The sequence below is a fragment of the Haliotis rufescens genome, unplaced genomic scaffold, assembly GCF_023055435.1.
Source record: "Haliotis rufescens isolate VD_foot unplaced genomic scaffold, xgHalRufe1.0.p SCAF_34, whole genome shotgun sequence".
In the NCBI taxonomy this organism is placed as follows: domain Eukaryota; kingdom Metazoa; phylum Mollusca; class Gastropoda; order Lepetellida; family Haliotidae; genus Haliotis; species Haliotis rufescens.
The window spans coordinates 4,109,769-4,137,108 of NW_025964046.1; the positions used below are offsets into that span (position 1 = coordinate 4,109,769).

A 27,340-nucleotide genomic window follows, 5' to 3' on the forward strand; every position below is an offset into this window, starting at 1 on the left:
ATAAAGGAGTTTGGAACAAAAACAGGAACCACGAATGGTAAAACTGAAAATAACATCGAAATAAATTAGAGAACTTTCTTAAAAAAGCAAACTGATAAAACCCACCAAAGCTACAAGAATGAAGAACACGTGTAGAAACAGAATCCAAATTGGTAGGTAGCGTTCGTGCGATAAAGACGTGAACATATGACGTCACGTCGCCATGGAAACCGTGCAAAAGAGAAGACGAGAGTGCAAGTGAATACACACACATGACAAGAAAACCATGCAAGAGACGTCATGTTAAAGTGAACACATGCGAACATGCAAAAGGTTGACCAAAACGTCAAGTGAACGTTAAAAAAGAGGGTTCCTGGTCCCAAGAGCAAGGACCCCACCGTGCAGTAGACAACACCATTACAACTTACAGCTGATCGTCACTAATACAGCTCTGCTCGTGGTCTGACCTCTTGGGTTCACAGCTCTGCAGCTGTAGTTCCCAGAATCAGCGGAGGACAACGTGAATATCGTGAGGTCGCGAGACGTGTTGGTCCCGCCGCCATACTTGCTGGTATCCGAAAGTTCAAGGACGGCGGAATCTTTGAGCCAATGAAATGTCTCATCTGCTGGGTTGGCGTCAACGACGCAAGGGATGGTGAGACTGTTGCCTTCGTCGGCGCCGAATGCATCGCCACCGGGTATTGTTACTCGAGGTGAATCTATAGTGCATATATGTAAATATAAATTGTCAATGCAAATTAATAACCAGCCTAGACTTTCTGCCAAAACATTCCATTTGGCGTAAAGGACAAAATAGCTGTGGAAATTCTATGAATGGACCACTGAAATATGAATGATGACACCGGGTGCTTGCGAAAAGGGTAAGCATGTCCTGCCCTACCGGTAGCACCCGGCATTCATACAATTTGAATAAAAACAGTAATTATTTATTGCCTGACTCAGCACAGCAGTACTACTGCCATGTGACGTCATCCTGTAAACAAACTCGACAATCCTGCGACACGATAGTACCGTCACTAATTTTGTCGACACTAAAAAACACGATATGTTAATTTTGACTTACGTAGATTATGGTATTGTATAAGGAACACTGAATAGAACGTGTTAATCAGACAAACCACATTCATTACGGGGGCACGGGTGGCCCAGTCGTCAAAGGCGCCGCGATTCGCTGTGCAGAGTTGCGTCCCTTGGGACCGCCTGAAACCTATGGTTGTGGGTTCGAATCCCGGTACGACCCGATTATGTTTCTAGGTTTGTAAGCACCATACGCGTGCCAGTGGGTTTCAGCGAAGTGGTAAACGACTTAGACCTGCATCACTTTCCTCCTGACACGCCGTGATATAACTGGAATACTGTTAAAAGCAGCGTTACACCAAACTCACTCACTCACATTCCTTACATTTGGAAAGACCCACCGACATTCCTATTATCAAATTGTAACCTGGAATTAATTAAGGTATAAACATTTTTTGGTATACGACATGGTTAATGTATGTGATATACGCTGACATTTCACAAAAGCGCACCTGAAGCTAAGTTGAATGAACACCTTTGGTGTTTGAGGTAAACAAAGGTTTGAGCAATTGTTTAAAAACGTGATGATGTCAGACTCACGTCGATGTAAACTATGAATACCATCACTGCCACAAAAAAAACGCAGACAAATGCAAAGTTGTTACTGTCATCTAACATCCATCAATATGCTGTCAATAATTATTATCTCCATGATTTTATAATTAATAAAGATATTTCCTTCTCTTCTGGGACATTTGTAACTACCGAAATGGTTGCCAACCTTCTCATTTACCAAAGGATCCATACTTCGTAGTGTGCTAAATACGTAGAACTTAGAAAGCTTATTCAATGTTGAATCGATACACCTTTTACACAAACGATTTATGATAATGAAACACCTGGCGAATACAGACTGAAGGGTGGGATTCCGCGTTCCTGAATTGACGGCCGCACTGACATTGTACATCTGGTAGTCTGTGTCAGTATGCTATACAGTTGTCATGCTGTGACTGTCGGTATACGATTAACCTATTATGCTGTATGCCATCAATATTCCTGCTGTGAGTGTCGGTAGACTAAACATTTATCATGTTGTTTGTGTCAGTATACCGTCAAAGTATTAAGCTGTTAACGTCTGTATACCACCAAATAGTCATACTGTTAGTTTCGGTATAATATCAAATTGGCAGGCTGTTAGTTTCGGTATAGCATCAATTTGTAATGCTGTTAATATCATTATCCCATCAATTAGACATGATGTTAACGTCAGTAGACCATCAAATTATCACGCTGTTAATGTCTGTATACCACCAAAGTGTCATGCTGTTAGTTTCGGTATAATATCAATTTGTCATGCTGTTAACGCCAGTATACCATCAAATTGTCATGCTATTAGTTTCGGTATACTATCAATAGTCATGCTGTTAATGTCGGTATACCATCAATAGTCATGATGCTAATGTCAATATCTCATCAAATAATCATGATGTTAATGTCAATATATCATCAAATAGTCATGCTGTTAATGTCAACATACCATCAAATAGTCATGCTGTTAATGTCAGGGTACGATCAAATTGTCATGCTGTTAGTTTCGGTATACCATCATCCTGTCACGATGCTAGTGTTTCTAACGATAATTGTTAGATTTTAAATTTTATCTCTTGAACAATATCATTGGTTTATATGGAAGTATGATCGTCACAAGAAAATTACATTCAACGTTAACCCGGACCGTCTTGGTGATGTTTCCTTTGGTGTTGGAGCCGACACACGTCACATCTCGGTTGTCTTCCGGTCCAGCTGGATTGATAGCGAGTAACGGAAGGGACGCTATAACTTGACTTCCTGCTCTCCACTGGTAGGTGGGGAGTGGCACGGCGTTGACGACGCAGACGAGGGTCAGACTGTCACCTTCGTTGAGGGTGTGCGTGTCATCAGGGGGAGTGATGGCGATACTCTCAGGGGGATCTGAATGATAAGTAATAGGACTTATTGATTCATATAACTCTTCAGGTGTATAATGGCCCAAACTAGGATTAATGTAGGATCCATGATAAATGGATGTAACATGAATGTAGGATAAATGTAGGCCCAATGTAAAACTAATATAAGCCCAATGTAAAATCAATGTTGGCCCAATTTTAAATCACTACAGGCCCAATGTAGAATCAATGTAGGCCCAATTTAGGTCAATGTAAGATCAATGTATGATGAATGTAGGCCAAATGTAAGATCAATGTTGACCCAATATGTAAGCCCAATGTAGGATCAATGTAGCATCAATGTAGGCTAAATGTAAGTTCAATGTAGGCCCAATGTAAAATCAACGTAGGCCTAATATAGGTCCCACTGTAGGCCACAATAGGATCAGTTGAGGACCAATGTAGCATCAAATGTTTGACTAATAGAGGACCAATGTAGCATCAATGTTTGACTAATAGAGGACCAATGTAGCATCAATGTTTGACTAATAGAGGACCAATGTAGCATCAATGTTTGACTAATAGAGGACCAATGTAGCATCAATGTTTGAATAATAGAGGACCAATGTTGGACCAAAGTAGGACCAATGTAGGACCAATGTGGTACCAATGTAGGTCAATGTAGGATTAATGTAAGCCCAATGTAGGTCCAATGTAAAATCAATGTAGGACTAATGTAGGACCAATTTAGACCAAATGCAGGCCAAATGTAGGACCCATATAGGATCAATGTAGGACGAATTTAGTATCAATGTAGGATCAATGTAGACCCAATGTAGGCCCACTAGAGGCCACAGTATGATCAGGGAGGGACCAATGTAGCATCAATGACCAATGTTGGACCTATGTAGGACTAATGTTGGACCAATGTAGGACTAATGTAGGACCAATTTGAAACCAACGTGGGACCAAAGCAGGACCAATGTAGGACCAACGCAGGACCAATGTAGAACCAATATGGAACCAATGTGAGACTAATGTAGGACATATGTAGGACCAATATGGAACCAATGTAGGACCAATGTAGGACCAATATAGGACCAATGTGGGACCAATGTAGGACCAATGTAAAACCAATGTAGGACCATTGTAGGACCAATGTAGGACCAATGTGGGACCAATGTAGGACCAATGTAGAACAAATGTAGGACCAATGTAGGACCAACGCAGGACCAATGTAGGACAATGTAGGACCAATTTAGGACCAATATGGAACCAATGTAAGACATATGTAGGACCAATATAGGACCAATGTGCGACCAATGTAAGACCAATGTAGAACCAATGTAGGACCAATGTAGGACCAACGCAGGACCAATGTAGGACAATGTAGGACCAATGTAGGACCAATAAAGAACCAATGTAAGACATATGTAGGACCAATATAGGACCAATGTGGGACCAATGTAGGACCAATGTAGAACCAATGTAGGACCAATGTAGGACCAACGCAGGACCAATGTAGGACCAATGTAGGACCAATGTAGGACCAATATAGGAACAATGTGGGACCAATGTAGGACCAATGTAGAACCAATGTAGGACCATTGTAGGACCAATGTAGGACCAACGCAGGACCAATGAAGGACCAATGTAGGACCAATGTAGAACCAATGTAGGACCAATATGGAACCAATGTAGGACATATGTAGGACCAACGCAGGACCAATGTAGGACCAATATGGAACCAATGTGAGACTAATGTAGGACATATGTAGGACCAATATGGAACCAAGGTAGGACCAATGTAGGACCAATGTAGGACCAATGTAGGACCAACGCAGGACCAATGTAGAACCAATGTAGGACCAATGTAGGACCAATGTAGGACCAATGTAGGATCAATGTAGGACCAACGCAGGACCAATGTAGGACAATGTAGGACCAATGTAGGACCAACGCAGGACTAATATGGAACCAATGTGAGACTAATGTAGGACATATGTAGGACCAATATGGAACCAATGTAGGACCAATGTAGGACCAATGTAGAACCAATGTAGGACCAATGTAGGACCAATGTAGGACCAACGCAGGACCAATGTAGGACCAATGTAGGACCAATATAGAACCAATATGAGACTAATGTAGGACATATGTAGGACCAATATGGAACCAATGTGAGACTAATGTAGGACATATGTAGGACCAATATGGAACCAATGTAGGACCAATGTAGTACCAATGTAGGACCAACGCAAGGACCAATGTAGGACCAATGTGGGACCAACGTAGGACCAATATAGGACCAACGCAGGACCAATGTAGGACCAATGTAGAACCAATGTAGGACCAATGTAGGACCAATGTAGGACCAAATTAGGACCGATGTAGGACCAACGTAGGACCAATGTAGGACCAACGCAGGACCAATGTAGGACCAACGTAGGACCAATGTGGGACCAACGTAGGACCAATGTAGGACCAACGTAGGACTAATATTGGACCAATGTAAGGACCAGTGTAAGACCAACGTAGGACCAACGTAGGACCAACGTAGAACCAAAAGGCCCCAGTTACTATTTCCTGTTACGGAAAATGAAATCTGCCATACGTGGAAGACGCTTCCAGGATGACGAGGACATAAAGGCTACCAAAGAGGCGTGGTTAGGGGGCCAATCTGCGGATTTCTAAAAAAGTGGTATTAAAAGCTTGAAGGAAAAATGGAATAAGTGTATTGAGGGGAATGGAGATTATATTGAAAAATAGAAGTGCAAAAGATATTCTGCGACTTATATTGAAGTTGCAAAACTTATTGAACGCCCTGTATGTCGGTACTTACAGACAACCCTGACGGTGACGTTTTCGCTGATACCGCGTCCCATTTGATTAGGAACCTCGCAATGGTAGATCCCCGCATCGGACTTCTGAATGTTTGAGATGGTGAGATGGGGTGAGGCGACGCTGTCCCCCCCTGAGTAGGCAAGGTTCGTCCTGTCGAGGAACTGAGAGTTTTTGTACCAGACAACCCCGAAAGGGATGGGGTTCGCGGTAACAGAACACAACAGCGTCACTGAAGAACCTTCGTCCACTTCTTGGGGGGTGGCACTCGAGCTGATGATGGGAGGATCTGTGAAAAACATCACTCGCGTTTATTTCGTCCGAAATAGTCGGGCAAAGAGGTGGCAAATCAAGATTGTTTATTTGTTTTGTTTGTTTGTTGTTTAACGCCGCACTCAGGAAGATTCCATATATATGACGGCGGTCTGTAAATGATCGAGTCTGGACCAGACAATCCAGTGATTGACATCATGAGCATCGATCCACGCAATTGGGATACAATGACATGCATCAATCAAGTCAGCGAGCCTGACCGCCCGATCCCATTACGACAATCATAGTCGCCTTTTACAGCAAGCATGGGTTGCTGAAGATCCGTTCTAACCTGGACATTCATGGGTCGGAAAATCAAGAATCATAATCAATAAAATCATAATAAGTACCAATTTTGGATGCCAACAGGCACGTACGACCATCGTATGCTGAAGCAACTAAGGGACGCAATTCTGTAGACGCAGTAGACTTGGTCACCAAACGACCTACTGAGCTGTCATTTGCTTTGCAGAGTTGTGTCCCTTGGGTGTTCAAGAAATGGGTTCGAATTCCGGTTCGTCCTATTATTGTTTCTAGGTTTGTCACCAACATGCACGGCTCGTGGGCTTAATGAACGTGGTAAACGTCTAAGACCTGACACGCCGAGATGTAAGTAAATACTGTTCAAAGTGACCTTAAACCCAACTCACTCACTCACTCACTCACTCATCTGAACTCACATCTGACGCTTATGCCGACGATGATCGATGCTTCTCCCTTTTCATTTGTTGCCTTGCAGGTGTACCTGCCGTCGTCCGATGGCTTCGACGAAGTGATATTGAGGACGGCGCTGTTGGAGACAGGGTTGATACTGTCCGTTTGGAAGAACCAGGCGTAGGTTGGGGACGGCACGGCGTCGGCAAAACACGTCACCAGAACGTCTCCTCCAGCATTAACTTCGAAAGAATTGGGGACAGTCCGAATATTCGTGGGAGCATCTGAACAAATATATGAAGCATGTGAACACACACCTCTTCCAAAAACGTAAAATAATCATGTCTGTGCATCTAAAGTTCTTCAAACGCAATTAAGTGCAAAATGAACATTTGATATTTAATTTTTTCATGAAGAATTTGTTTGTTGTTTAACGCCGCAATATTATTCCAATTGGCATGAAATGAGTACGTATCAATGTGTTTTGTTTTCTTGCTGTTAGTTTTTAACGCCTCACTCAGCTAATCGATCTGGATCAGACAATCCAGTGATTAATTTTGTGAGCAACGCTTTAGGGCATCTTCTCGAGGCCAGAGAGTTAATCGACTAAAAGTTCAGTTTCCACCCTTGCCGAACTAGGCTGGTATTATGGAGTTAGATTTCGGCTGGACTAACGAGTCTATGCATAGCCCAATCAAAATCGCGCACCGAAATCGAAATCCGGTTCGTAAACTGTCATGCAACTTTCGGTCGATTGCAGGATTTGCAAAGCATGTGGACCGCCAACTCGTTGTCAACAGATATTTTCCTAATCTTTTCATGTTTTTAATCAAGGTGCATACGTGATTTGATGCACTTTGCGATGTAAGACCCGTTTTATCACAATATAGATCTTGATTATCAATCAGATCTTCTTGAATAGACGCCGCCATTATGTTTGAAGCAAATGCAAGTGATACGATAGGTGGAATCTGATTGGTCCATAGGAGAGACATAGAAGGGACATAACTCAGGAGCCCAGTAATTCAAACCTAGTTCGGCAAGGGTGGAAACTGGACATTTAAAGTCAGTTAACTCACTTGACTCGGGAAGATGTCCGTAGGGGTACGATGACAATCAATCCAACATGACACCGAGCTCCCACCCGATCCATGAATTGCCTTCAAAGACTAGTTTTACATGCTCGCAACCAATTCTTACCAGGAATACCCATGCGAAATGATGATGCTTAGAAGCTCACAAAACAACATGTCTTATTATTATTCAAATTCACTTCTACCGGGTACCCACTTATACAACTTACAGCTTATTGAAACTGTCACCGCATTACTTCGAGTGGTGCCCAGTATGTTTCCAGCCTCACACTGGTACGATGCGGCATCAGACGGCTGTAGGTTGAATATCAACAACGAAGGGGATGCGAGAGTTCCTCCAGTGTACTTCGACCCCGAGGGGATGGTGATCGGTAGAGCCGAGCCCGTTGAGTTCCTGTACCACGTGACTGACGTCACACTAGGGTCAGCGTCGATGTTGCACGGGATGGTGAGGGACTCGCTGATGTCGGCGCCATACGTTGCGTTGGGAATTGAGACCTTTGGTTTATCTGAGTGAAATCATCATCATCATCATCATCATCATCATCATCATTATCATTATTATTATTATTGACAGTAGTACAGTACTGGTATTGTCATTAATATTTGTTAATGTTTGTTAATGTTGTTTTTGTTGTTATGGTAATTCAATGTGTGAGACATTCTTTGTCTCATTTTACAAAGCCATGCTGTTTTGTGAAAAAAAAACCTTGATCGTGGAGTAATTCGCAAAGTTAACCACCATCACTCTCTCACTCTCTCACTCACACACAACACACACATACCCATCCACCCACTCACCCTTTCTCTCACTCACTCACGCAGTCACTCACGCAGAAACCCACTCACTCACTCACTCACTCACTCAAGCTCGCTCACTCACTCACTCACTCAGTCGCTCACTTTACTCACTTAACCTCACTCACTCACCAAGTCAGCCATCCACCCACGCACGCACTCACTCATACACTCAGTCGCTCACTTTAATCCTTCCACCTCAGTCACTCACCATCTCAGCCACTCACTCACTCACCAAGTCAGCCATCCACCAACTCATTCACTCACTCACTCATGCACTCAGTCACTCACCATCTCAGCCACTCACTCACCAAGTCAGCCATCCACCCACTCACTCACTCACTCACTCATGCACTCAGTCACTCACCATCTCAGCCACTCACTCACTCACCAAGTCAGCCATCAACCCACTCACTCACTCACTCACTCACTCATGCACTCACTCACTCACCATCTCAGCCACTCACTCACTCACCAAGTCAGCCATCCACACACTCACGCCCTCACTCACTCATACACTCAGTCGCTCACTTTACTCCCTTAACCTCACTCACTCACCAAGTCAGCCACCCACACACTCACTCACTCAGTCACTCACCATCTCAGCCACTCACTCACTCACTCATACACTCAGTCACTCACCATCTCAGCCACTCACTCACTCACTCACTCACACACTCAGTCGCTCACTGTACTCCCTCAACCTCACTCACTCACCAAGTCAGCCACCCACACACTCACTCACTCACTCACTGATACACTCACTCACTCACCAACTCACTCACTCACTCATACACTCATTCGCTCACTTTACTCCCTCAACCTCACTCACTCACCATCTCAGCCACTCACTCACTCACCAAGTCAGCCATCCACCCACTCACTCATACACTCACTAACTCACCAACTCACTCACTCACGTCTACTCACATTTAACGACGACTGTGACGTCAGGGCCGGAACCTTTGCCGACAACGTTGGAGGCCGTGCAGACGTAGGTCCCCGCGTCCTGCGACTGGGGGTTATTGATAGTTAGACTGGGTGCGGCGGGAGCGTCGCCATTGAGGAACCGTCCAGATGACCTGTCCAGCACTTGGTTGTCCTTGAGCCACCGGATAATGGTCGGAGTCGGCTTAGCGGCAAACGAGCAGTGCAAGAAGCCGGTCACCCCCTCCGTTAAAGTATAACTCGTGGGAGAGGAGGTAATTGTCGGCTTATCTGAAAACAGACACCATGATGAGAAATCTTTCTAAGGCCCCAAAGCAACGATTGTCCTTGGCACAGGTCAGGATACCCCAGTCGTGGATTTGAATCTCAAATCTCAGTTTAATCAACATGGTTTCCACTACAGTCGTGCCCCGCTTATACGGACTTCAGATATCCGGAAACCTCGGTTCGCGGACGATTTTCATTCAAAACGAAATAATTACTATATAAATTTACCCGTATATACGGAAATTCAGTTTCCGGAACCGGACGGTCATTTTCATACACAAAACACTGAAATGCACACACAATTGTCTCACTTATCCGGACAATACACTTCCGCTGGTGGTAATCCTTCCGTTGGTGGTAATCCTTTGATTCGTGAGAAGTCAATTAACCGAATGACACTGAGTTACGTTTGAGATATATATTTGACACACCGGTCGGCAACTGGTCGACTTTTCAAAGCGACGTGAAGACCCAACTCACCTCACTCCAGTGGCTATTGGTAACTTGTGTGTGTTTGTTTGTTAACGCCGCACTCAGCAATTTTCCAGCTATATGACGGCGGTCTGTAAATAATCCAGTCTGGACCATCAATCTATGTCATAACATAACCGATGACATAATGAGCATCGATCCACGCAATTGAGATGCGATGACATGCATCAAACACGGCAGCGATCCTTACCACCCCATTCCATTAGTCGCCTCTTACGACGAGCATGGGTTGTGGAAGACCTGTTCTACCCCGGATCTTCACGGGTCCTATTGGTAACTAAAGACATTGACAGATTGCTAACTGTACGTCGCAAGTCATAGAGTGCAATTTTGTAACATGTTTGATACATTATCAACAATAAGCATTGAAAACTTTAACAGTGAATATGTCGTGTATGTCTACAGTGTAAATTAAGATATTTTGGCGAATGCGTGAGTGAGTGAGTGAGTGAGTTGTGTTTAACGCCGCTTTGAACAGTATTCCAGTTATTTCATTGTATGTCAGCTTGATGTGGGAGGAGTGAGTTAGTTGGGTTTAACGCTGCTTTGAACAGTATTTCAGTTATATCACGGCGTGTCAGCTTGATGTGGGAGGAGTGAGTGAGATGGGCTTAACGCTGCTTTGAGCAGTAGTGAATGATGCAGGTTTTAGGAGTGTACCACTTTGGTGAAACCCACGAGCACGAGAATGGTGCTGACAAACCTACAAACATAATAGGGGCGAACCGGGATTCGAACCCACGATCACAGGTTTCTGGCGTGTCCCAGGGACGAAACTCAACACAGCAAATTGCGGCGCCTTAGACGACAGAGCCACCCGTGTCCTCTTTGGCGATTGAATAACCGATGCTCCAGCTATCAACCACTAGCTTTTAGTTGTAAACTACCAGCTTATTGCTACCGGCAATATCACTCATTATAGCTAAAATGGATAGAATTATCATAAAAACGCCCGCATGTTATCAGGAATGAGCGGGCCACTGTAACTTGATAATGCCCTCATATTACTTGACGACGGGCCATTATCACGCCCGCTGTTAGGTGACGTCATAGGATAGGGATAGGTGACGTAACGTTCAATAGTGACGTCATCTGGTTTGTTCTATGACGTTTCCATATTTGTAAAAGTGGGTCAGCGACATTTGTGTTGATTGCAGTAAATGTTTCAAAATCGACATTGTTGTTTCTTTTTATTTAATAACAAATTCCATCCAATTTAGCTATAATAACGGTAACGCTATTTTTCAGGGCATTATCATTTGCAGGAGCCCTCGGTCTTTTCAACTGCCCTCCTTCGTCGGGCAGTTAATGGAAGACCTCGGGCTTCTGCAAATGATAATGCCCTGAAAAATAGCGTTACCCTTATAATATCACTCATTCATTCTATCCGGCCCGTGAAGATACGGGGTAGAATATATATCTTCAGCAACCCACGCTTGCCGTAAAAGACGACTATGTTTGTCCTACGAGCCGACTAATTGGATCGAGTGGTCAGGCTCGCTGACTTGGTTGATGCCTGTAATCGTATCCCAATTGCGTGGATCGATGCTCCTGATGTCAATCACTGGATTGTCAGGTCCAGACTCGATTATTTACAGACCGCCGTCATAAAACTGGGTTATTGCTGAGTGCGGCGTTTAACAACAAACAAACAACAAACAAACAAACATTCATTCTAACCAACTCACATTGAACTGTGACAGTCTTTGTTGCCCGTTTCCCCGACGATGCTGGATGGGACATGTCGCATCGTATCTGGATACCGTCGTCGGAGGCGGAGAAAGTACGGTAGAGGTAGTTCACGGTCCTGTAGGTGCCGTCAGTGTTGACGGTGGCTGGGGGACTATACCCGTCCGTTACTATCGACGTCGACCCAACGCGCCACCTCAACGTGGCCTGAGGCACTGCACCGTCCGCCACACACAAATACGTGACGTTTTGGCCCTCGTTGATGGTGTCGTTCCCAATAATCTCTGGGTACTGACTAAGCGGGGGAGCTGCAGTGATAGACAGGATGTTTCAGAGCTACAGATAAGCAGCGTATTTGCGTAAAATTCCCCCCAAAATATTCAATACCCAATTACGGTAAACTTCGGTTATAACGAACTCAAAGTGACCACTAATCTTGATACGTTATAACCGTAGTCGTTATATGCATATGTACAACATCTATACAGAATATGGACTGCACCAAAAAAAAGGCGTTATATCAGACAGTTCGTTATAGGCGTGTTCGTTATAAACGTAGTTTACCGTACTTTGCATTAACTTGCCTACAGAAATGCAATCATTAAATGAAAAACTCAAATGTATAAAAACAGCACGTGTAAATACCCAATGAAGCTTTTTAAGCAGGCTTACAAAGGAGCTAATTTCCGAAACACAATTACGAGCTAGTTTACTTTCTGAGTCAAGCCTATATATTTAGAACAGTTATAAAGATCTAAAACATGTTTTATTTTATTTTTAAATGTTACTAATTTTGGGAAATCCCAATAGAGTTATGAATAGTTGAGTGAAAAACATTATTTGCCCAATGAAAAAACCCAATTTAAATAGAAATCCTAGGGTAAAAAACTCAGTTGCTCAAAATGTTATCTGGCGCTCTGAATGTTTTCATAATCACGAATGTTAATAATAATGTTCATATTATGAAGTATTATTTCATAACCACAAGACAATCGTTGTCTTTCTGATGTGTGTGTTTCAACACCACAGTTAACAATATTCCAGCTGTATCACAGCGGTCTGAAAATACCACTGTTTGGGCCACACAAACGTGTGATGGTTATTGGGAGCACTATTCCGGCAGGGTACGTGTTTGATAATTGGGTCAGGTTTTGTATTCATACACAGCAGCTGCAAAGAGAGCAGAAGGCAAACATACAACAGAGTATCTATCTGGGGTTGTTTCTATCTATCTATATGTGCATAGATCCGTTTTCTATATATGCATAGATCCGTTTTCTATATGTGCATAGATCCGTTTTCTATATGTGCATAGATCCGTTTTCTATATGTGCATAGATCCGTTTTCTATATGTGCTTAGATCCGTTTTCTATATGTGCATAGATCCGTTGTCTATATGTGCATAGATCCGTTTTCTATATGTGCTTAGATACGTTTTCTATATGTGCTTAGATACGTTTTCTATATGTGCTTAGATCCGTTTTCTATATGTTAACTATCTGTACACCTATCGATCTGTCTGTGCATCTATCCGTTTTCTATATGTACAACTATCCCTTTTCTGTATTTGCAACTATCCCTTTTCTATCTGTTAACTATATGTACATCTATCCTTCTATCCGTTTTCTATATGTGCATCTATCCCTTTTCTATCTGTTAACAATCTGTACATCTATTCGTCTATCTGTGCATCTTCTATCTATTTTCTATCTGAGCATCTATCCATATCTGAAATGGCTAGATCTTACATCGAGGCATGCATCTAAACAATGTTGATCAAAGCTATTCGATGTTGATCAAAGCTGTTCGATGTTGATCAAAGCTGTTCGATGTTGATCAAAGCTGTTCGATGTTGATCAAAGTTATTCGATGTTGATCAAAGCTATTCAATGTTGATCAAAGCTATTCGATGTTGATCAAAGCTGTTCGATGTTGATCAAAGCTATTCAATGTTGATCAAAGCTGTTCGATATTGATCAAAGCTATTCAATGTTGATCAAAGCTGTTCGATGTTGATCAAAGCTCATCCATGTTGATCAAAGCTATTCAATGTTGATCAAAGCTGATCCATGTTGATCAAAGTTATTCAGTGCTATTTGCTATCCATCAATAATATTCGCTACGAATCCTCGTTTTCTGTTATACCTTGCTTCTGATAGGCACGCTGCTCAGACGTCAGTGTCACCTGGTAGTCATGGCAACACGAAGACGACATGATAGAGAATTAGACTATGAGTGAGTGAGTGAATATGGTTTTACGCCGCTCTTAGCAATATTCCAGCAATATCACGGCGGGGGACACCAGAAATGGGCTTCACACATTGTACCCATGTCGAGAATCGAACCCGGGTCTTCGGCGTGACGAGCGAACGCTTTAACCACCAGGCTACCCGACCGCCCCAGACAATGAAGCAAGCAGAGCGAGAATGAAGCAATGAGAGAAAATGAAGCAATGGGAGACAATAAAGCAAGGAGAGACACAATAAAGCAGCGAGAAACAAAATGAGGGTGACTATGAGTGAGTGAGTTTGATTTAACGCCATTTTGAACATTATTTCAGTGATCTCGCGTGTGTCTGCGTGATGTGGGAGGAGTGAATGAGTATTGTTTTACGCCACGCTTAGCAATATTCCAGCAAAGCATGGCGGATGACACAAGAAATGGGCTTCACACAATGTACCCATTGAAATCAGGGGAATCAAACCTGGGGCTAGCGATGACGAGCGAACGCTTTAACCACTAGGCTACCAAGCCTCAATGTCATTGTCTACAGTATCGCAGAAATAGTATGCTATGATACAACTCTAACAAGATATATGTTGAACATTGCGCTTGTGGATGGGATTTGATCATACAAAAACTGGGCATCGATGTACCGAGATCATATGTTTGCGCTGGCACGAAAGGGGCCTTAGCAAAAGATTGCGTTAACAATTTTATGCTGTGTCAGCAATTTCTTCGGCTGCATTGGGATACAGGACTGTTGGTTTACCATCCCCCTTAATTATCAAATATTTGTGAGTTAAACCAGTGGTTGACAGTATGAGCAAGGAATCGTCGGGGTTCGATGATACATGATCAGCCAGACCACGCAAGGCAATATCTCATACCCAATGGCCAGCGCCAGCAGTTTGTTTGTTAGACGTTAAACACAGCAATATTCCAGCAATATGGCGATCTGTAAATTAACGAACGTGGGCCAGACAATCCAGTGATTGATACCATGACCATCGATTTTGGGATCGATGACACCGAGTCAGGGAGATCTTGTTGGTCTCCGATAGTTTGGCAAAACCAATTTAAGGATTTTAAAGAATATTGTTGAATATTACCAGTGAGACAGGGGTTAAAATGGCTGCCCCAGTGATTCGGCTTATCTTATTTTGGATGATGTGAAATAAAATGCACTGGTTGGGATTGGAGGCTTGATTTAGGAGCCCGAAGTATGTGGTCATACAAGAACAACGAATGTATACCCACTGTCTGATCTTACTTGTGTTGACTAAAAGCATCTTCCCGAGGCAAGTGAGTTAACTGACTTTAAAAGTCCAGTCCCCGCCCTTGCCGAACTAGGCTGGTATTATAGAGTTACATTTTGGCTTGACTAACGAGTCTATGCACAGTCCAATCCAAATCAAGAGGGGAAATCGAAATCCGGTTCGTAAACTGTCATGCAGATTTCGGTCGATTGCAGGACCGCCAACTCGTTGTCAACAGATATTTTCTAAATCTTTTAATGTTTTTAATCAAGTTGCTTAGGTGATTTGATGCACTTTGCGATGCATGACTTGTTTTATCACAATATAGATCTTGATTATCGATCAGATCGTCTTGACTGGGTGCTGCCATTTTGTTTGAAGCAAATGCAAGTGACACGAGAGGTGGAATCTGATTGGTCCATAGGAGAGGCATAGAAGGGACATAACTCGTAATAGCCACAGGTGACGCTATGATCAAGCCCGTGAACTCTTGCCGAACTAGACTGAAAACTGGACTTTTATAGTAAGTGAACTCTCTTGCCTCGGGAAGATTGGATTCGAACTGAGGGTCATAGGTTCCTGGGACGCAAAAGGGAAGCAACTCTGCACGCCAATAAGAACAAATGAAGCAAGTGATAAGTGAAGACGTACGGAAGGATGAAAGGACGGACAACATACGTACTCTGAATGTAGAAAGTGCCGGTATCGCTATTCGTTCTCCCACTGACCGAGGTGGCGATGCAGGTGATATTGACGCCATTATCCTCCCTTCTGACCGTCAGCTGATAGGCGCTGACACACTCATAAGATACGATACCTTGGGCTGACGTGGAAATGGTGGTGCATGTCGTGCTCGTGCTGAAGGGGCTCAACTGGTCCCCTCTCCGCCAGACATAGGTTATCTGGGCACCATTGGCGATGGAGCTACAGCTCAGAGTATAACTGGTACCCGCGTTCATGGGGGTTTGCATGGAGAGGAACGGTTTTGTAAAAACTGGAAAAAGTTAGTACTATGATGAGAATGAATGTCATGATACTTATGATGATGATGAGGATGGTGATGATGATGATGATGATAGCTAATGAGTGAGTGAGTGAGTGAATATGGTTTAAAGCCGCATTTAGCAATATTCCAGCAATATCACGGCGGGGGACCCCAGAAATGGGCTTCACAAGCTGTACCAATGTCGGGAATCGAACCCGAGTCTGCGGTGTGACGAGCGAACGCTTTAACCACTAGGCTACGCCACCGCCCCGAATTATTTGAAGTATGGTGAGATGAATTGGGATTTAAAGTCGCGTTCTAGATTATTGCATTTATAATGCGACGTGCATGCATATGGCTGCTTGAACTAGTCCGACATAATACCGGTACTATAGTGCTAGCCCACTGCGATATCATGTAGCAGTTTAACATGAATATCCCACTCAGACACAGTATGCTGACTCCGAGTCGACCAGTCCTTGTTCTATCCCTTAATGCCGAGAACCAGGCAGGGTAACAACAAGTACCATCTTTTAGTGTCTTTTGATATGACGCAGCAGGGGATCGAACACCGACCTCCCGCTCTCCGGACAGACGCGGAGGCGGTCTGTGACAATGAATATAGTGATGAATGATGATGATGATGATGATGATGGGTTGTTAATTCAACACAATAATACAAGCTTATCTATACTAATAGCAAAGACTATATAATCATCAGATTAATAAGTACAGCACAGTGCAATGTCTAATGTTAGATCAGAACCACGTTATAGGAAATATTTGACTGTTAGCGTTCAGCGTTTGCTTTCACGGGATTTTTTATTGTAGATCAAAAACTGTTTCAATCGAGACATTACTATTCTAAAGTAAGATATTAAATATGCTTTATTTCGATCACTAACTCTTTAACACAAAATTGTATCGCTATTGATTCTTTGACTTTGGCTTCGCATAAATTTTAAATGCTGAACCGCGGCATACAGTTTATAGAATTCAAACATTTCCTGCACAATGGGTTATGATGCCGAGGATGAATTCTCATATTTCACTCATTAATAAATCAAACTGTCTATTTGGCTACAGTTACCAACACACTGTGCAAAGTTTCTAAATTATTCATAAACGAGTTGTCATGACAACATGAGAACTTGAATCATGTTTTCTAAGCTATCTAAAGAAAAAAGTTACTCTGTTTTACAAATAAAGGTGCACTTTTATATTCGTTGTACTTACTTTGAGCTGTGCATAGTGAACAGACAGATAGCACCAGTGCAAGACATAGCAGTTTGGAAGGGACATTTGTTTGTGACGTCATGTTGTGGAAGCTCTGCACACTGCTGTTGTTAGCGTCGGTGTAAGGTGAAGGTTTCTAGATTACGTTGACGGGCAGATATCAGACCATGACGCTGAAAGTAACAAAAAAATGGTTAAAATAGATATAGTTTCTGGAAGCAAATGATTCTTAGATCCGCGAGAGAAAATCACTCTCTGAAACCACATGGCTCAAACAGTGAGTGGGTTGGGTTTAACGCCGCTTTCAACACTATTCCAGCTATATCACGGCGTGTCAGCTTAATGTGGGAGGAAAGGCCGAAGTGATGCAGGTCTCAGACGTTTACCACTTCGGTGAAACCCACGACCATGGGTATGGTGCTGACAAACCTAGAAACATAATCGGGGCGAACCGGGATTCGAACCCACAATCATAGGTTTTCTGGTCCCCCCTCCCCCCTCCCCCAACAGCGCGTCGTCGGTCCGATCTGTATAAAAAAACACATTGACATTATGTCAAGTAAATATGCATGATAAAAGTCATGGCCGATACACATGAGTGAGTTAAAACTTAACGTCACATCGGCATTGTTTCAGCCATACAATCTCTCTATCTCCAAGCATGTCATAAATACAAAGTTATTTTTAAAAGCTACTGTGTCTAAAGCTTATAGTTTTTAAAGCTAATATTTTAGCATAACAATATAACAAATAGATGTTTGAGGGAAAGCTATGGTGTACATATTTACGATATTAGTTGACGCCACGGCCATTCGAACCTACGAGGAAGCAGCCATTTGATTTTCGGGGTGTGGTGTGTGTGTGTGTGGGGGGGGGGGGGGGGGGGGGGGGATTTCTAGAAATACTATTGGTTTTCCTTAGATTCCTATGGTCATCCCCTTGGACGATGATGAGTATGTTGCTGCCAAACCTAGAAAAATGATTATAACGAACCGAGATCCTTGTACGCCAAAGGGACGTAACTCTACATAGTGAAGTACAACGTAAAATCAAACTTTGCCAATATCGATAATTTATCGTAACGGAGGCTGTACTTATTGGCTTATCTACGGTCATCTACGGTAGGTCGAGGTAAAACCCTGAAGGGCCTTTTCTGGACCCGTGAAGATCCGGGGTAGAATAGGTCTTCAGCAACCCATGCTTGCCGTAACAGGCGACTATGCTTGTCCTAAAAGGCGACTAACGGGATCGGGTGGTCAGGCTCGCTGACTTGGTTCATGCATGTCATCGTACCCCGATGGTCTAGATCGATGCTCATGATGTCAATCAGTGGATTGTCTGGTCCAGACTCGATTATTTACAGACCGACGTCATACAGCTGGAGTGCGGCGTTAAACAACAAACAAACAAACAAACCCTATGGGGCGTAGCGACCCGAAAGTGTAATCTGCAACAATAACTTGCGCTGCACGCTTCTCGTGATTATAATTACAGCGCTTGCACAAGATCCCCGGGGCTTTGCTGCAGCATACTTGAAAATGTGTGTCAGTTGAGCGTAACATTTTATCAATTTGATATCCCATCAACATATACCAACTATACCAGTGTGGTATATTGCCAGCTGTGCGAAAATCTTATCCACGGTGTCACGCTTTTATCGAAAATCAAGGAATGTAAACGAACAAATTTGCGGCGTCTCGTGTGGGTAAATACACTTCGATCGGCCAGTTGACCTACATGACAGACAGCATTGATTGCTCATTCAAACGAGGAGTATATTTTTGTCATACATGAGGATTGTTCTCCCTTTCGATATTAACACAATGCACTTATCAATAAATACCACTGGGAATTTTACCATTTACAACAATGTGCGTGAAACAATATTTTATGATAAATACATATATTAATCATGTACTCGGAGACAAACGTAGTTGTGGTCGTGTTTTTATTTTTCGTATTGTATAACCACGTAACTCAAAATATTTATTTAGTTTTATTTAACGTCGAACGCCAACGTAGGCATTGTAAAGATATTTGTAAAAGGAAGGACGACGTTAGCTGAATAAAGGAATATTCTGTCCCCCTGAAAATGTTAGATATAAAAATGAAATATTGACGAGAAATTTATCAGTCACAGACAAATGGAGAAAAAAGCAAAATGAAAATTATACGAATGGATCACTAAAAATCAGTAATGACACGGGTGTTCGCGAAAGGGGTAATAAGTCCTGCTCTAGCAGTAGCACCCCACTCATACAGTTTACGACCCGTGAAGATCCGGGGTAGAATAGGTCTTCAATAACCCATGCTTGCCGTAAAGGTGACTATGCTTTTCGTTAGGCGACTGACGGGATCGGGTGGTCAGGCTCGCTGACTTGGTTGATGCATGTCATCGTATCCTAATTGCGTGGATCGATGCTCATAATGTCAAGTACTGGAATGTCTGGTCCAGACTCGATTATTCACAGACCTCCGTCATATAGCTGGATTATTGTTGAGTGCGGCGTTAAACAACAAACAAACAAACAAACATCATACAATGTGCATAAAAAATAAGTGTTTGTTTCCCAAAGTCACATCCAGCACTACTCCTGCCAAACGGCGGCGGCCTCTAATGTTTTTATCCTATGTTTCTACTGTCTGTATCTAAATCTTCTGAGAAAATCCGTTTAGGACAGACATACTCATGTTCAAATATTTATATCTTTCTATAATAAACTTAAAATCAGCCTTTTCAACACATTTATCCTTAAAATACATTAAATGTTTTTATTCATCGAAGCCGAAAACTCTATTAAAGTAATTCTCATTCATATGAACATATATTATAACTGTCAAAATGATAAATTGCTGATAAATTATTTTACAGATCCAATGTGTAGAAAAGAACCCAAACTATACATTTGGTCCCTGCAATTCAAACTAGTGACAAATTTCATTTCATAATACATTGATACAAATAGCGATTACATTTTTGCATAATCTATATTAAAGTTTCTTCAAGCAGAAATTTATCTAATAAATATTATATCAGATATTGGGACATATCAATAATATTCTAATAGACAAAATGGTAGATAAAATGAGATTGTAATAACTTCTACTCGGTGTTTGTCACACAACAATGTGTGTGTTACATGTCAAGAAATAGATACGATTACACAGTATGACATTTTCGTTTGACATCACAGAGCCACCATCCCGGAAGTACATTAGACAACCACAGAGAAACGCACGTCAAGAAGTGTTCTAACTGATTACAAACACCAATAAACAAATAAACACATCACATCACATGTACCTGGACTAACCTTGCACTTTAAAACGACAACAATGCTGTGAATCTCGCACATACTGAGTACCAGGGGCTGTTGGTGTGTCGCCATTGCTAGCTACTTGTACGATAGACGTGAATCCAAATCCGCCATTCTTTATTGAGGTTACCATGGAGACCAACCACGACAAAGGCAGTTCAATATAGTCCATGTGACAGTTGAATTTGTAAGTAGAGTCGCGTGCCCTAGGTTTAATAGATTCATTGATTTGTGCTGATGGAAGTTGCGATTTTATGTTCGTGATTGTTTTGACATTTGTCGTAAAAAAGTCAGATGATAATCTGGTTTCATCGATGACACGATGTTTCCGTGCGTGTCTGGCAATTTCATCGATTTATTGACACACAGAACATACGATTGTCCCCATCGGGATGAGAATGAACAATACATGGTCTTGATACAATTACTAATCATTAATGTCCGAATTAGGTCTAAGTTTGTAACAATTTCAAAGCTTCCTCCTATTATTGTGTTTCCTAGGCAACCAATCGGAACAAAAGGAATTGATCGACTACCAAGGTCTTTGTATTGCATGTACCATTGTAACATAGCGCGTGGAAACAGTATATATACGTATTAGTTTTTCATTCATAATATTTAGTCATTTCCCTTCTTTGGTATTCTCGAATATCTAGTGTGCTATTAATCTATAACGTTACCGTACATATCCTCAATTCAATTCCTGCCACATATATCTTCGTCTTGTGTCCAGAGTTGCGTCCCTTGGGCATGCTAGAAATCTATTTGAATCCCGATTAACCCCGATTATGTTTCTAGGTTTGTCAGCACCATACCCGTGCTCGTGGGTTTCACCGAAGTGGTAAACGTCTGAGACCTGCATCACTTCGGGCTTTCCTCCCACATTAACCTGACACCCACTCAGTCAAAATACCATCCATCTACATACAACAATCCACCCCAAACTCCACCCAAAGACAACGATCCACCCACAATACTATCTAATCACACAACTTAGTCCTATCCATCAATGACATCAGACCCGTGAAGATCCGTGTAGAGAATAGGTATTCAGCAACCCATGCTTGCTGCAAATGCTTGTCGTGAGAGGCGACTAACGGGATCGGGTGGTCAGGCTCGCTGACTTGGCTGAAGCATGTCATCGATCCCAATTGCGTGGATCGATGCTCATGATATCAATCACTGGATTGTCTGGTCCAGACTCGATTATTTACAGACCGCTGTCATAAAGCTGGAATATTGCTGAGTTAAACAACAGATTAATCAAATCAAATCAATGACATTACCTAATCATCCTTAAAAACACCTCTCCTTTAATGATATAACCTAATCACCTAATCATTTTATTCAGGTTTCAGCTATAGACATACGTAAGTCAGTTTGTTGGCTATAACGCCGTGCCAGCTTGATGTCGGAGGAAAGCCAGAGGTGATGGAGACCTCATTTTACCAGAAATAAGACATCTCGAAAAATTGCATCCGGCTACCTTCAGCAATGTTAAATTTTCTTGGTTAGTTTCCAATATATTTTTAGGTGTTTCACACTTATTTAAACAAAATGCACCCCCCAATTTGTGACATTTTTTTTTAAAACTCAGATTGAGGTATCCGGTGAGGTATCCGGTACCGGATACCTGGATACCCGGATTCCAGGTGGCATACTTTCCGGTGAGGTGTCCATGCCGGATACCACGGATCTGGTATCCGGCAAGGTATCTGCCACCGGATACCCGGACGCGTTTTGGGTAAGTGTCCGGAGGTATCCGGAAGGTACCCGGATACCGGAAACTGCATTTCTTTTGCTGTGTCAGACTTTACCTTTGGTGCTGACCAACAAGAAACATAATCAGGGCGAACCGGGATTCGAACCCGCAATCATTGTTTCTGGCCTGCCCAAGGGGCACAACTCTGCACAGCGAATTACGTCATCTGACATGAATTGGACACCCGTGCCCCCTGAGGAAATATGACTTATTGTGAACATATAGCTATGGAAAAAAGTAACTGTGTTTTTATATGTTTAGAACAAATAAAATTATTCTGAAATTAAATAATGAATTTGTCAATACAATCATGTTCTTGAAGACATCTCCTCGACTGTAAGGTCGTGATTCACAATTTGCACGTACATGTTAATGCACAGCGCAAAATTTGGATGTTTGCGTGTTTGTTGGGAGAAAGATACGTGTATTTTGTTTGTGCGAAGAGCACATAATGATCAGTTAGCTGTTAGGTGCTCATAAAACACTTAACCGTAAATAGCGCTTTCGCGATACCACGGCTTGTTGAAAAGCTATGGCAGCATCCACGCTCCGTGGGTATCAGGCAAACAGGAATGACGCATAACGAAGTGGGCAGAGAGTTAAATATTCATCGAAACACAAAATCATCTCTTTCGAGACGTTATCTACAGCAAGACAACTCTAATGACATCCCATGGGCCGGTCGTCCATGTGTGACGTCATGTCAACAGTCAACCATATTCAGTTGGTGCATCTACGGAATCGATACCAAACTGCCACATTAATACGTCGGACAATTCCTGGATCGAGACCAGTTAGTGGCAGGACCGTATACACCCGGTTAAGGGAGCCCCGACGTCCAGCGATACGCCTTGTGATGCTTACACATCACCGTCAGACACGCCTGACGTCGTGTACAACATCTGAGGATCAGAAGTCAAGAATGGGACAGTATTCCGTTCACTGATGAGCCCAGTTTACATCTGGATCGCTCCGGTTGTCGTGCAGGGGTCTACAGGCGTCCAGGACAACGTTTTATCAACGCTTGCGTTACTCAACTTATAATATGTTTAGGGAGTGAAGGTGTGATCAGAATACAACTCATTTTATTAATGGCAATTAGAATGGCGTACTCTACCGGTACGACATCAACCGCGATCATGTTCTTCCCTTTGTGAGTGAGTGAGCTTGGTTTTACGCCGCTTTTAGCAATATTCCAGCAATATCACGGCGGGTGACACCAGAAATGGGCTTCACACATTGTACCCATGTCGGGATTCGAACCCGGGTCTTCGGCGTGACGAGCGAACGCTTTAACCACTAAGCTACCCGACCGCCCCTCTACCATTTGTGCAAATGCAGGGACGGAACGTCACGTTGCAGGGACGGATAACCATGGACGGCTGTCATTCCAGACCCCTTTCCCACAGAACATGTCTGGGATGGGAGAAAACAACGCCTACGACAGGACCAAAACCAGCGGTAACGCAAGCTCAGTTGGACAAATTCTTGGTTGACGTTTGGAACAACACCCCCCAGGCTGCTCTCAATCATCTGGTATCTTTTCAGTCAGTGCACCGCTTGTACCTCGCCTGTGTCAACGCAATTGTTGGTTACACCCGATATTGACACTGTTAATTAACACCCCTCTCTAAACATTATAAAGCAACTCGACAACAACCAGGCAACAGGGACATAATCGATGCACGTGCTCTGAATCCAGCAAAATCGACAACAGCGCTGTATAAATATTTGATCTCTTTTAAGTGAACACAGATATAGAAAATAAAATTGATTAACTCCTCTTTTTGGGCGTATCTCTCGATCACCTGTTACCAGATATGGACTTTGTAAAGGGATGTGTTATGATAAACATTGATCAGACGAAAGACCAATTATTTTGCTGTATTTTTTACAAACATAAATTTACACCACTTTGTATGACGCAGTTACTTTTTTCCGTCAGTATATATGTATTTTTAGCTTCAGCGCAACACATTGTGAATAAGTGTATATATATATTACGTGACTGTACCTTAAACGTTGTCGATTATATTTACAAAGTGATATCGGATTTCGGTCGGTTAGTTCAGTATTTGTTGTCAGATTCAAGGCAGATTGATTTGCGAAACATTGAAAAAACAATCGTTCATGAAGTTGCATTTGAATACAGATGTTAACGTTATGAATTATTAATGAGAGTGCTTACACAGACCATACGTAAACAGAACTCACACGATCAACGGAATAATAATCATTTTAGTTTTGAAAACAAACTCTGATTTTAATTTAACTGAACACAAATAAAAAATTCAAGATGGCGACTAAAGAGGTTCCATTACATTATATGTGTATATGTTCACATCGCCTCCGTTGTCTCGTGGCTGGAGCGTCGGTCCGTAGAGCTGAAGGACGGTTGTTCGATCCCCGGTCGAGTCAGACCAAATGACGTTAAAAGATCGTACTTGTTGTTACCGTGCCTGTCATGTGGCATTATTAATTACGTAATAAAATAAGGACTGGTCGGCTCGGAGTTTACTGTTTCTGAGTGGGGTATCCATGTTAAACTGCGGCATGGCATAAAAACCGCCATTCGTCCCGATAAATGCGACACACACACACACACACTCAAACACACACACACACACACACACAAACGCAAACACACACACATACAAGTGAATGCACGCCGCTATATGACTGAAATAATCTCACACGAGGCTTTAAAGCCTCAATCACTCACTATGAACCACAAACATAGGTACTGGAATCCTTCCGAACTCTGCATACAGATCACGTCAATTGAAGCAATTTCCTTACAAGCGACTGTTTGGTGGAACTTGGCCAAACACAGAAATAATCAAATATTCCAAAAAAATGACATGTTCAGCTGTAGATAACAGATTACCATACCGTATTTTTTGCAAACGTGGGTTACCCCATAAACGTTACAAATCCAAAAATAAGAATCAGATAATTTTAAAACGAAATATATTCAACGAAGAGACATCTTCTCATTTCCCTCACCGTGATATAACTAAACCACGTGCCTGTGGCTGTTTAGTCCTGAAGTGTTTGTAACTCATCAATTTATGACAGCATTTTCGTATGGCCACATGTTTGTCTTCATACGACGTCGCTTTGAACATTCTCGATTGTCCGTGTTAACCAACTCGGCAACAACCATCCGGCAGGGACACAATCGATTCCCGTAGTCTGAAGTCCCAGCAGAATCGACTACAGCGCTGTATAAATATTTGATCTCTTCTAAGTGAACACAGCCCGATCTAGAAATTGATATGTAAGCGTTTGGAGAGTATGAAAAAAAGATGGATCTAACATACTCCCGTGTTTGCTGTGAAGTTTTCAAAGGACTCGTTATGAAAAGAGGAAATGCAATTGATTGAACTAAACACACGCACATTCATAAGAAAACAAACTCGTGACATCATGTCTGTTTGATTGCGATTGTAGTTTTAAAATATACAAACTGATCTGAAAACACACCGAGATTTATCAAGTCTGAACAATTAGGAGATAAACATACTGTGTTTAGTTTAGCGCTATATTTAACTTTTGAAACTTCACGCTGCGCGTTCTGGTCATATTAACGTGGTTAAATCAACAGGTAGCCTTGCTATACATTGAAAAGACAGTACGTTTGTCGCCTTGTTTACCAGTGAGTGAGTGAGTGAGTGAGTGAGGTGTAACGCCGCTTTTAACAGTTATCCAGTCATATCACGGCGTGTCAGCTTAATGTGGGAGGAAAGCCCGAAGTGATGCAGGTCTCAGACGTTTACCACGTCGGTGAAACCCACGAGCACGGGTATGGTGCTGACAAACCTAGAAACATAATCGGGGAGAAACGGGATTCGAACCCACAATCATAGGTTTCTGGCGTGCCTAAGGGGCGCAACTCACACAGCGAATCGCGGCGCCTTAGACGACTGGGCCACCCTCCTTATTTACCAGACTTGATAAGGTACTTGATAACAGTGTTAGAACCTACACCGTAACGTCGCTCTTAATTGTAATAAAGAAGTTGTTCATCCATAAATTCTTATCCTTACTCAGTACTCCAACTTCTAAATGCCAATCAAAGAAGTTGATAAGGTATGTTTATCTTCTAATTAAAATAACATGTTTTACTTACACGTACTGTAGGTACAAATTGCACATGTCTATATTGACACATTAAATTTCAACATAATACCTATTCACATGTTATTCAAAGTCAACTAGAAAAAATAGTAAAACACTTGAAAGAATATTTAATATTAACTTAATTTACAAATCGTGTTGGATAGCTTGTGTATTGGTTAGGTCATCCCGTTTAATGACTTTAATAGCCACTATTAGTCAGTTATCGACCCACTATTAGATCAAGAATAGTGCTATCACAACGACCTATCTTGTGTAGGATTCGTGTGGGGTTTGCTATAACTACTTGCACAAGAGGGTGATTATCATGAACATTCTAATAACCAACAGTTAGAAATCTGTCAAGATACGCGTTATAGTTGCTCTTCAGGAAGGGTGTGAGT

The 27,340-nt window shown here is 42.4% G+C and overlaps 1 protein-coding gene across 9 annotated transcripts in view; it reads right to left on the bottom strand.

Moving 5' to 3' along the window:
- LOC124115340 (hemicentin-1-like) overlaps positions 1-27,340 on the bottom strand; it is an 85,709-nt gene that overhangs the window by 20,892 nt on the left and 37,477 nt on the right. For 5 of the 9 annotated variants that reach the window (XM_046476289.2, XM_046476287.2, XM_046476283.2 and 2 more), the window contains exons 3-11: positions 17,739-17,911; positions 16,200-16,511; positions 12,037-12,345; positions 9,572-9,859; positions 8,053-8,352; positions 6,776-7,033; positions 5,785-6,072; positions 2,734-2,988; positions 408-698 (exon numbers count right to left, since the gene is read on the bottom strand). In XM_046476289.2, the coding sequence (XP_046332245.2) occupies positions 408-698; positions 2,734-2,988; positions 5,785-6,072; positions 6,776-7,033; positions 8,053-8,352; positions 9,572-9,859; positions 12,037-12,345; positions 16,200-16,511; positions 17,739-17,820 (2,383 nt within the window). In that variant the 5' untranslated portion in view covers positions 17,821-17,911. Of the gene's footprint in view, positions 1-407; positions 699-2,733; positions 2,989-5,784; positions 6,073-6,775; positions 7,034-8,052; positions 8,353-9,571; positions 9,860-12,036; positions 12,346-16,199; positions 16,512-17,738; positions 17,912-21,052; positions 21,187-27,340 lie in introns of those variants that run through there. The other 4 variants (XM_046476290.2, XM_048381007.1, XM_046476286.2 and 1 more) reach the window with 3 other exon arrangements.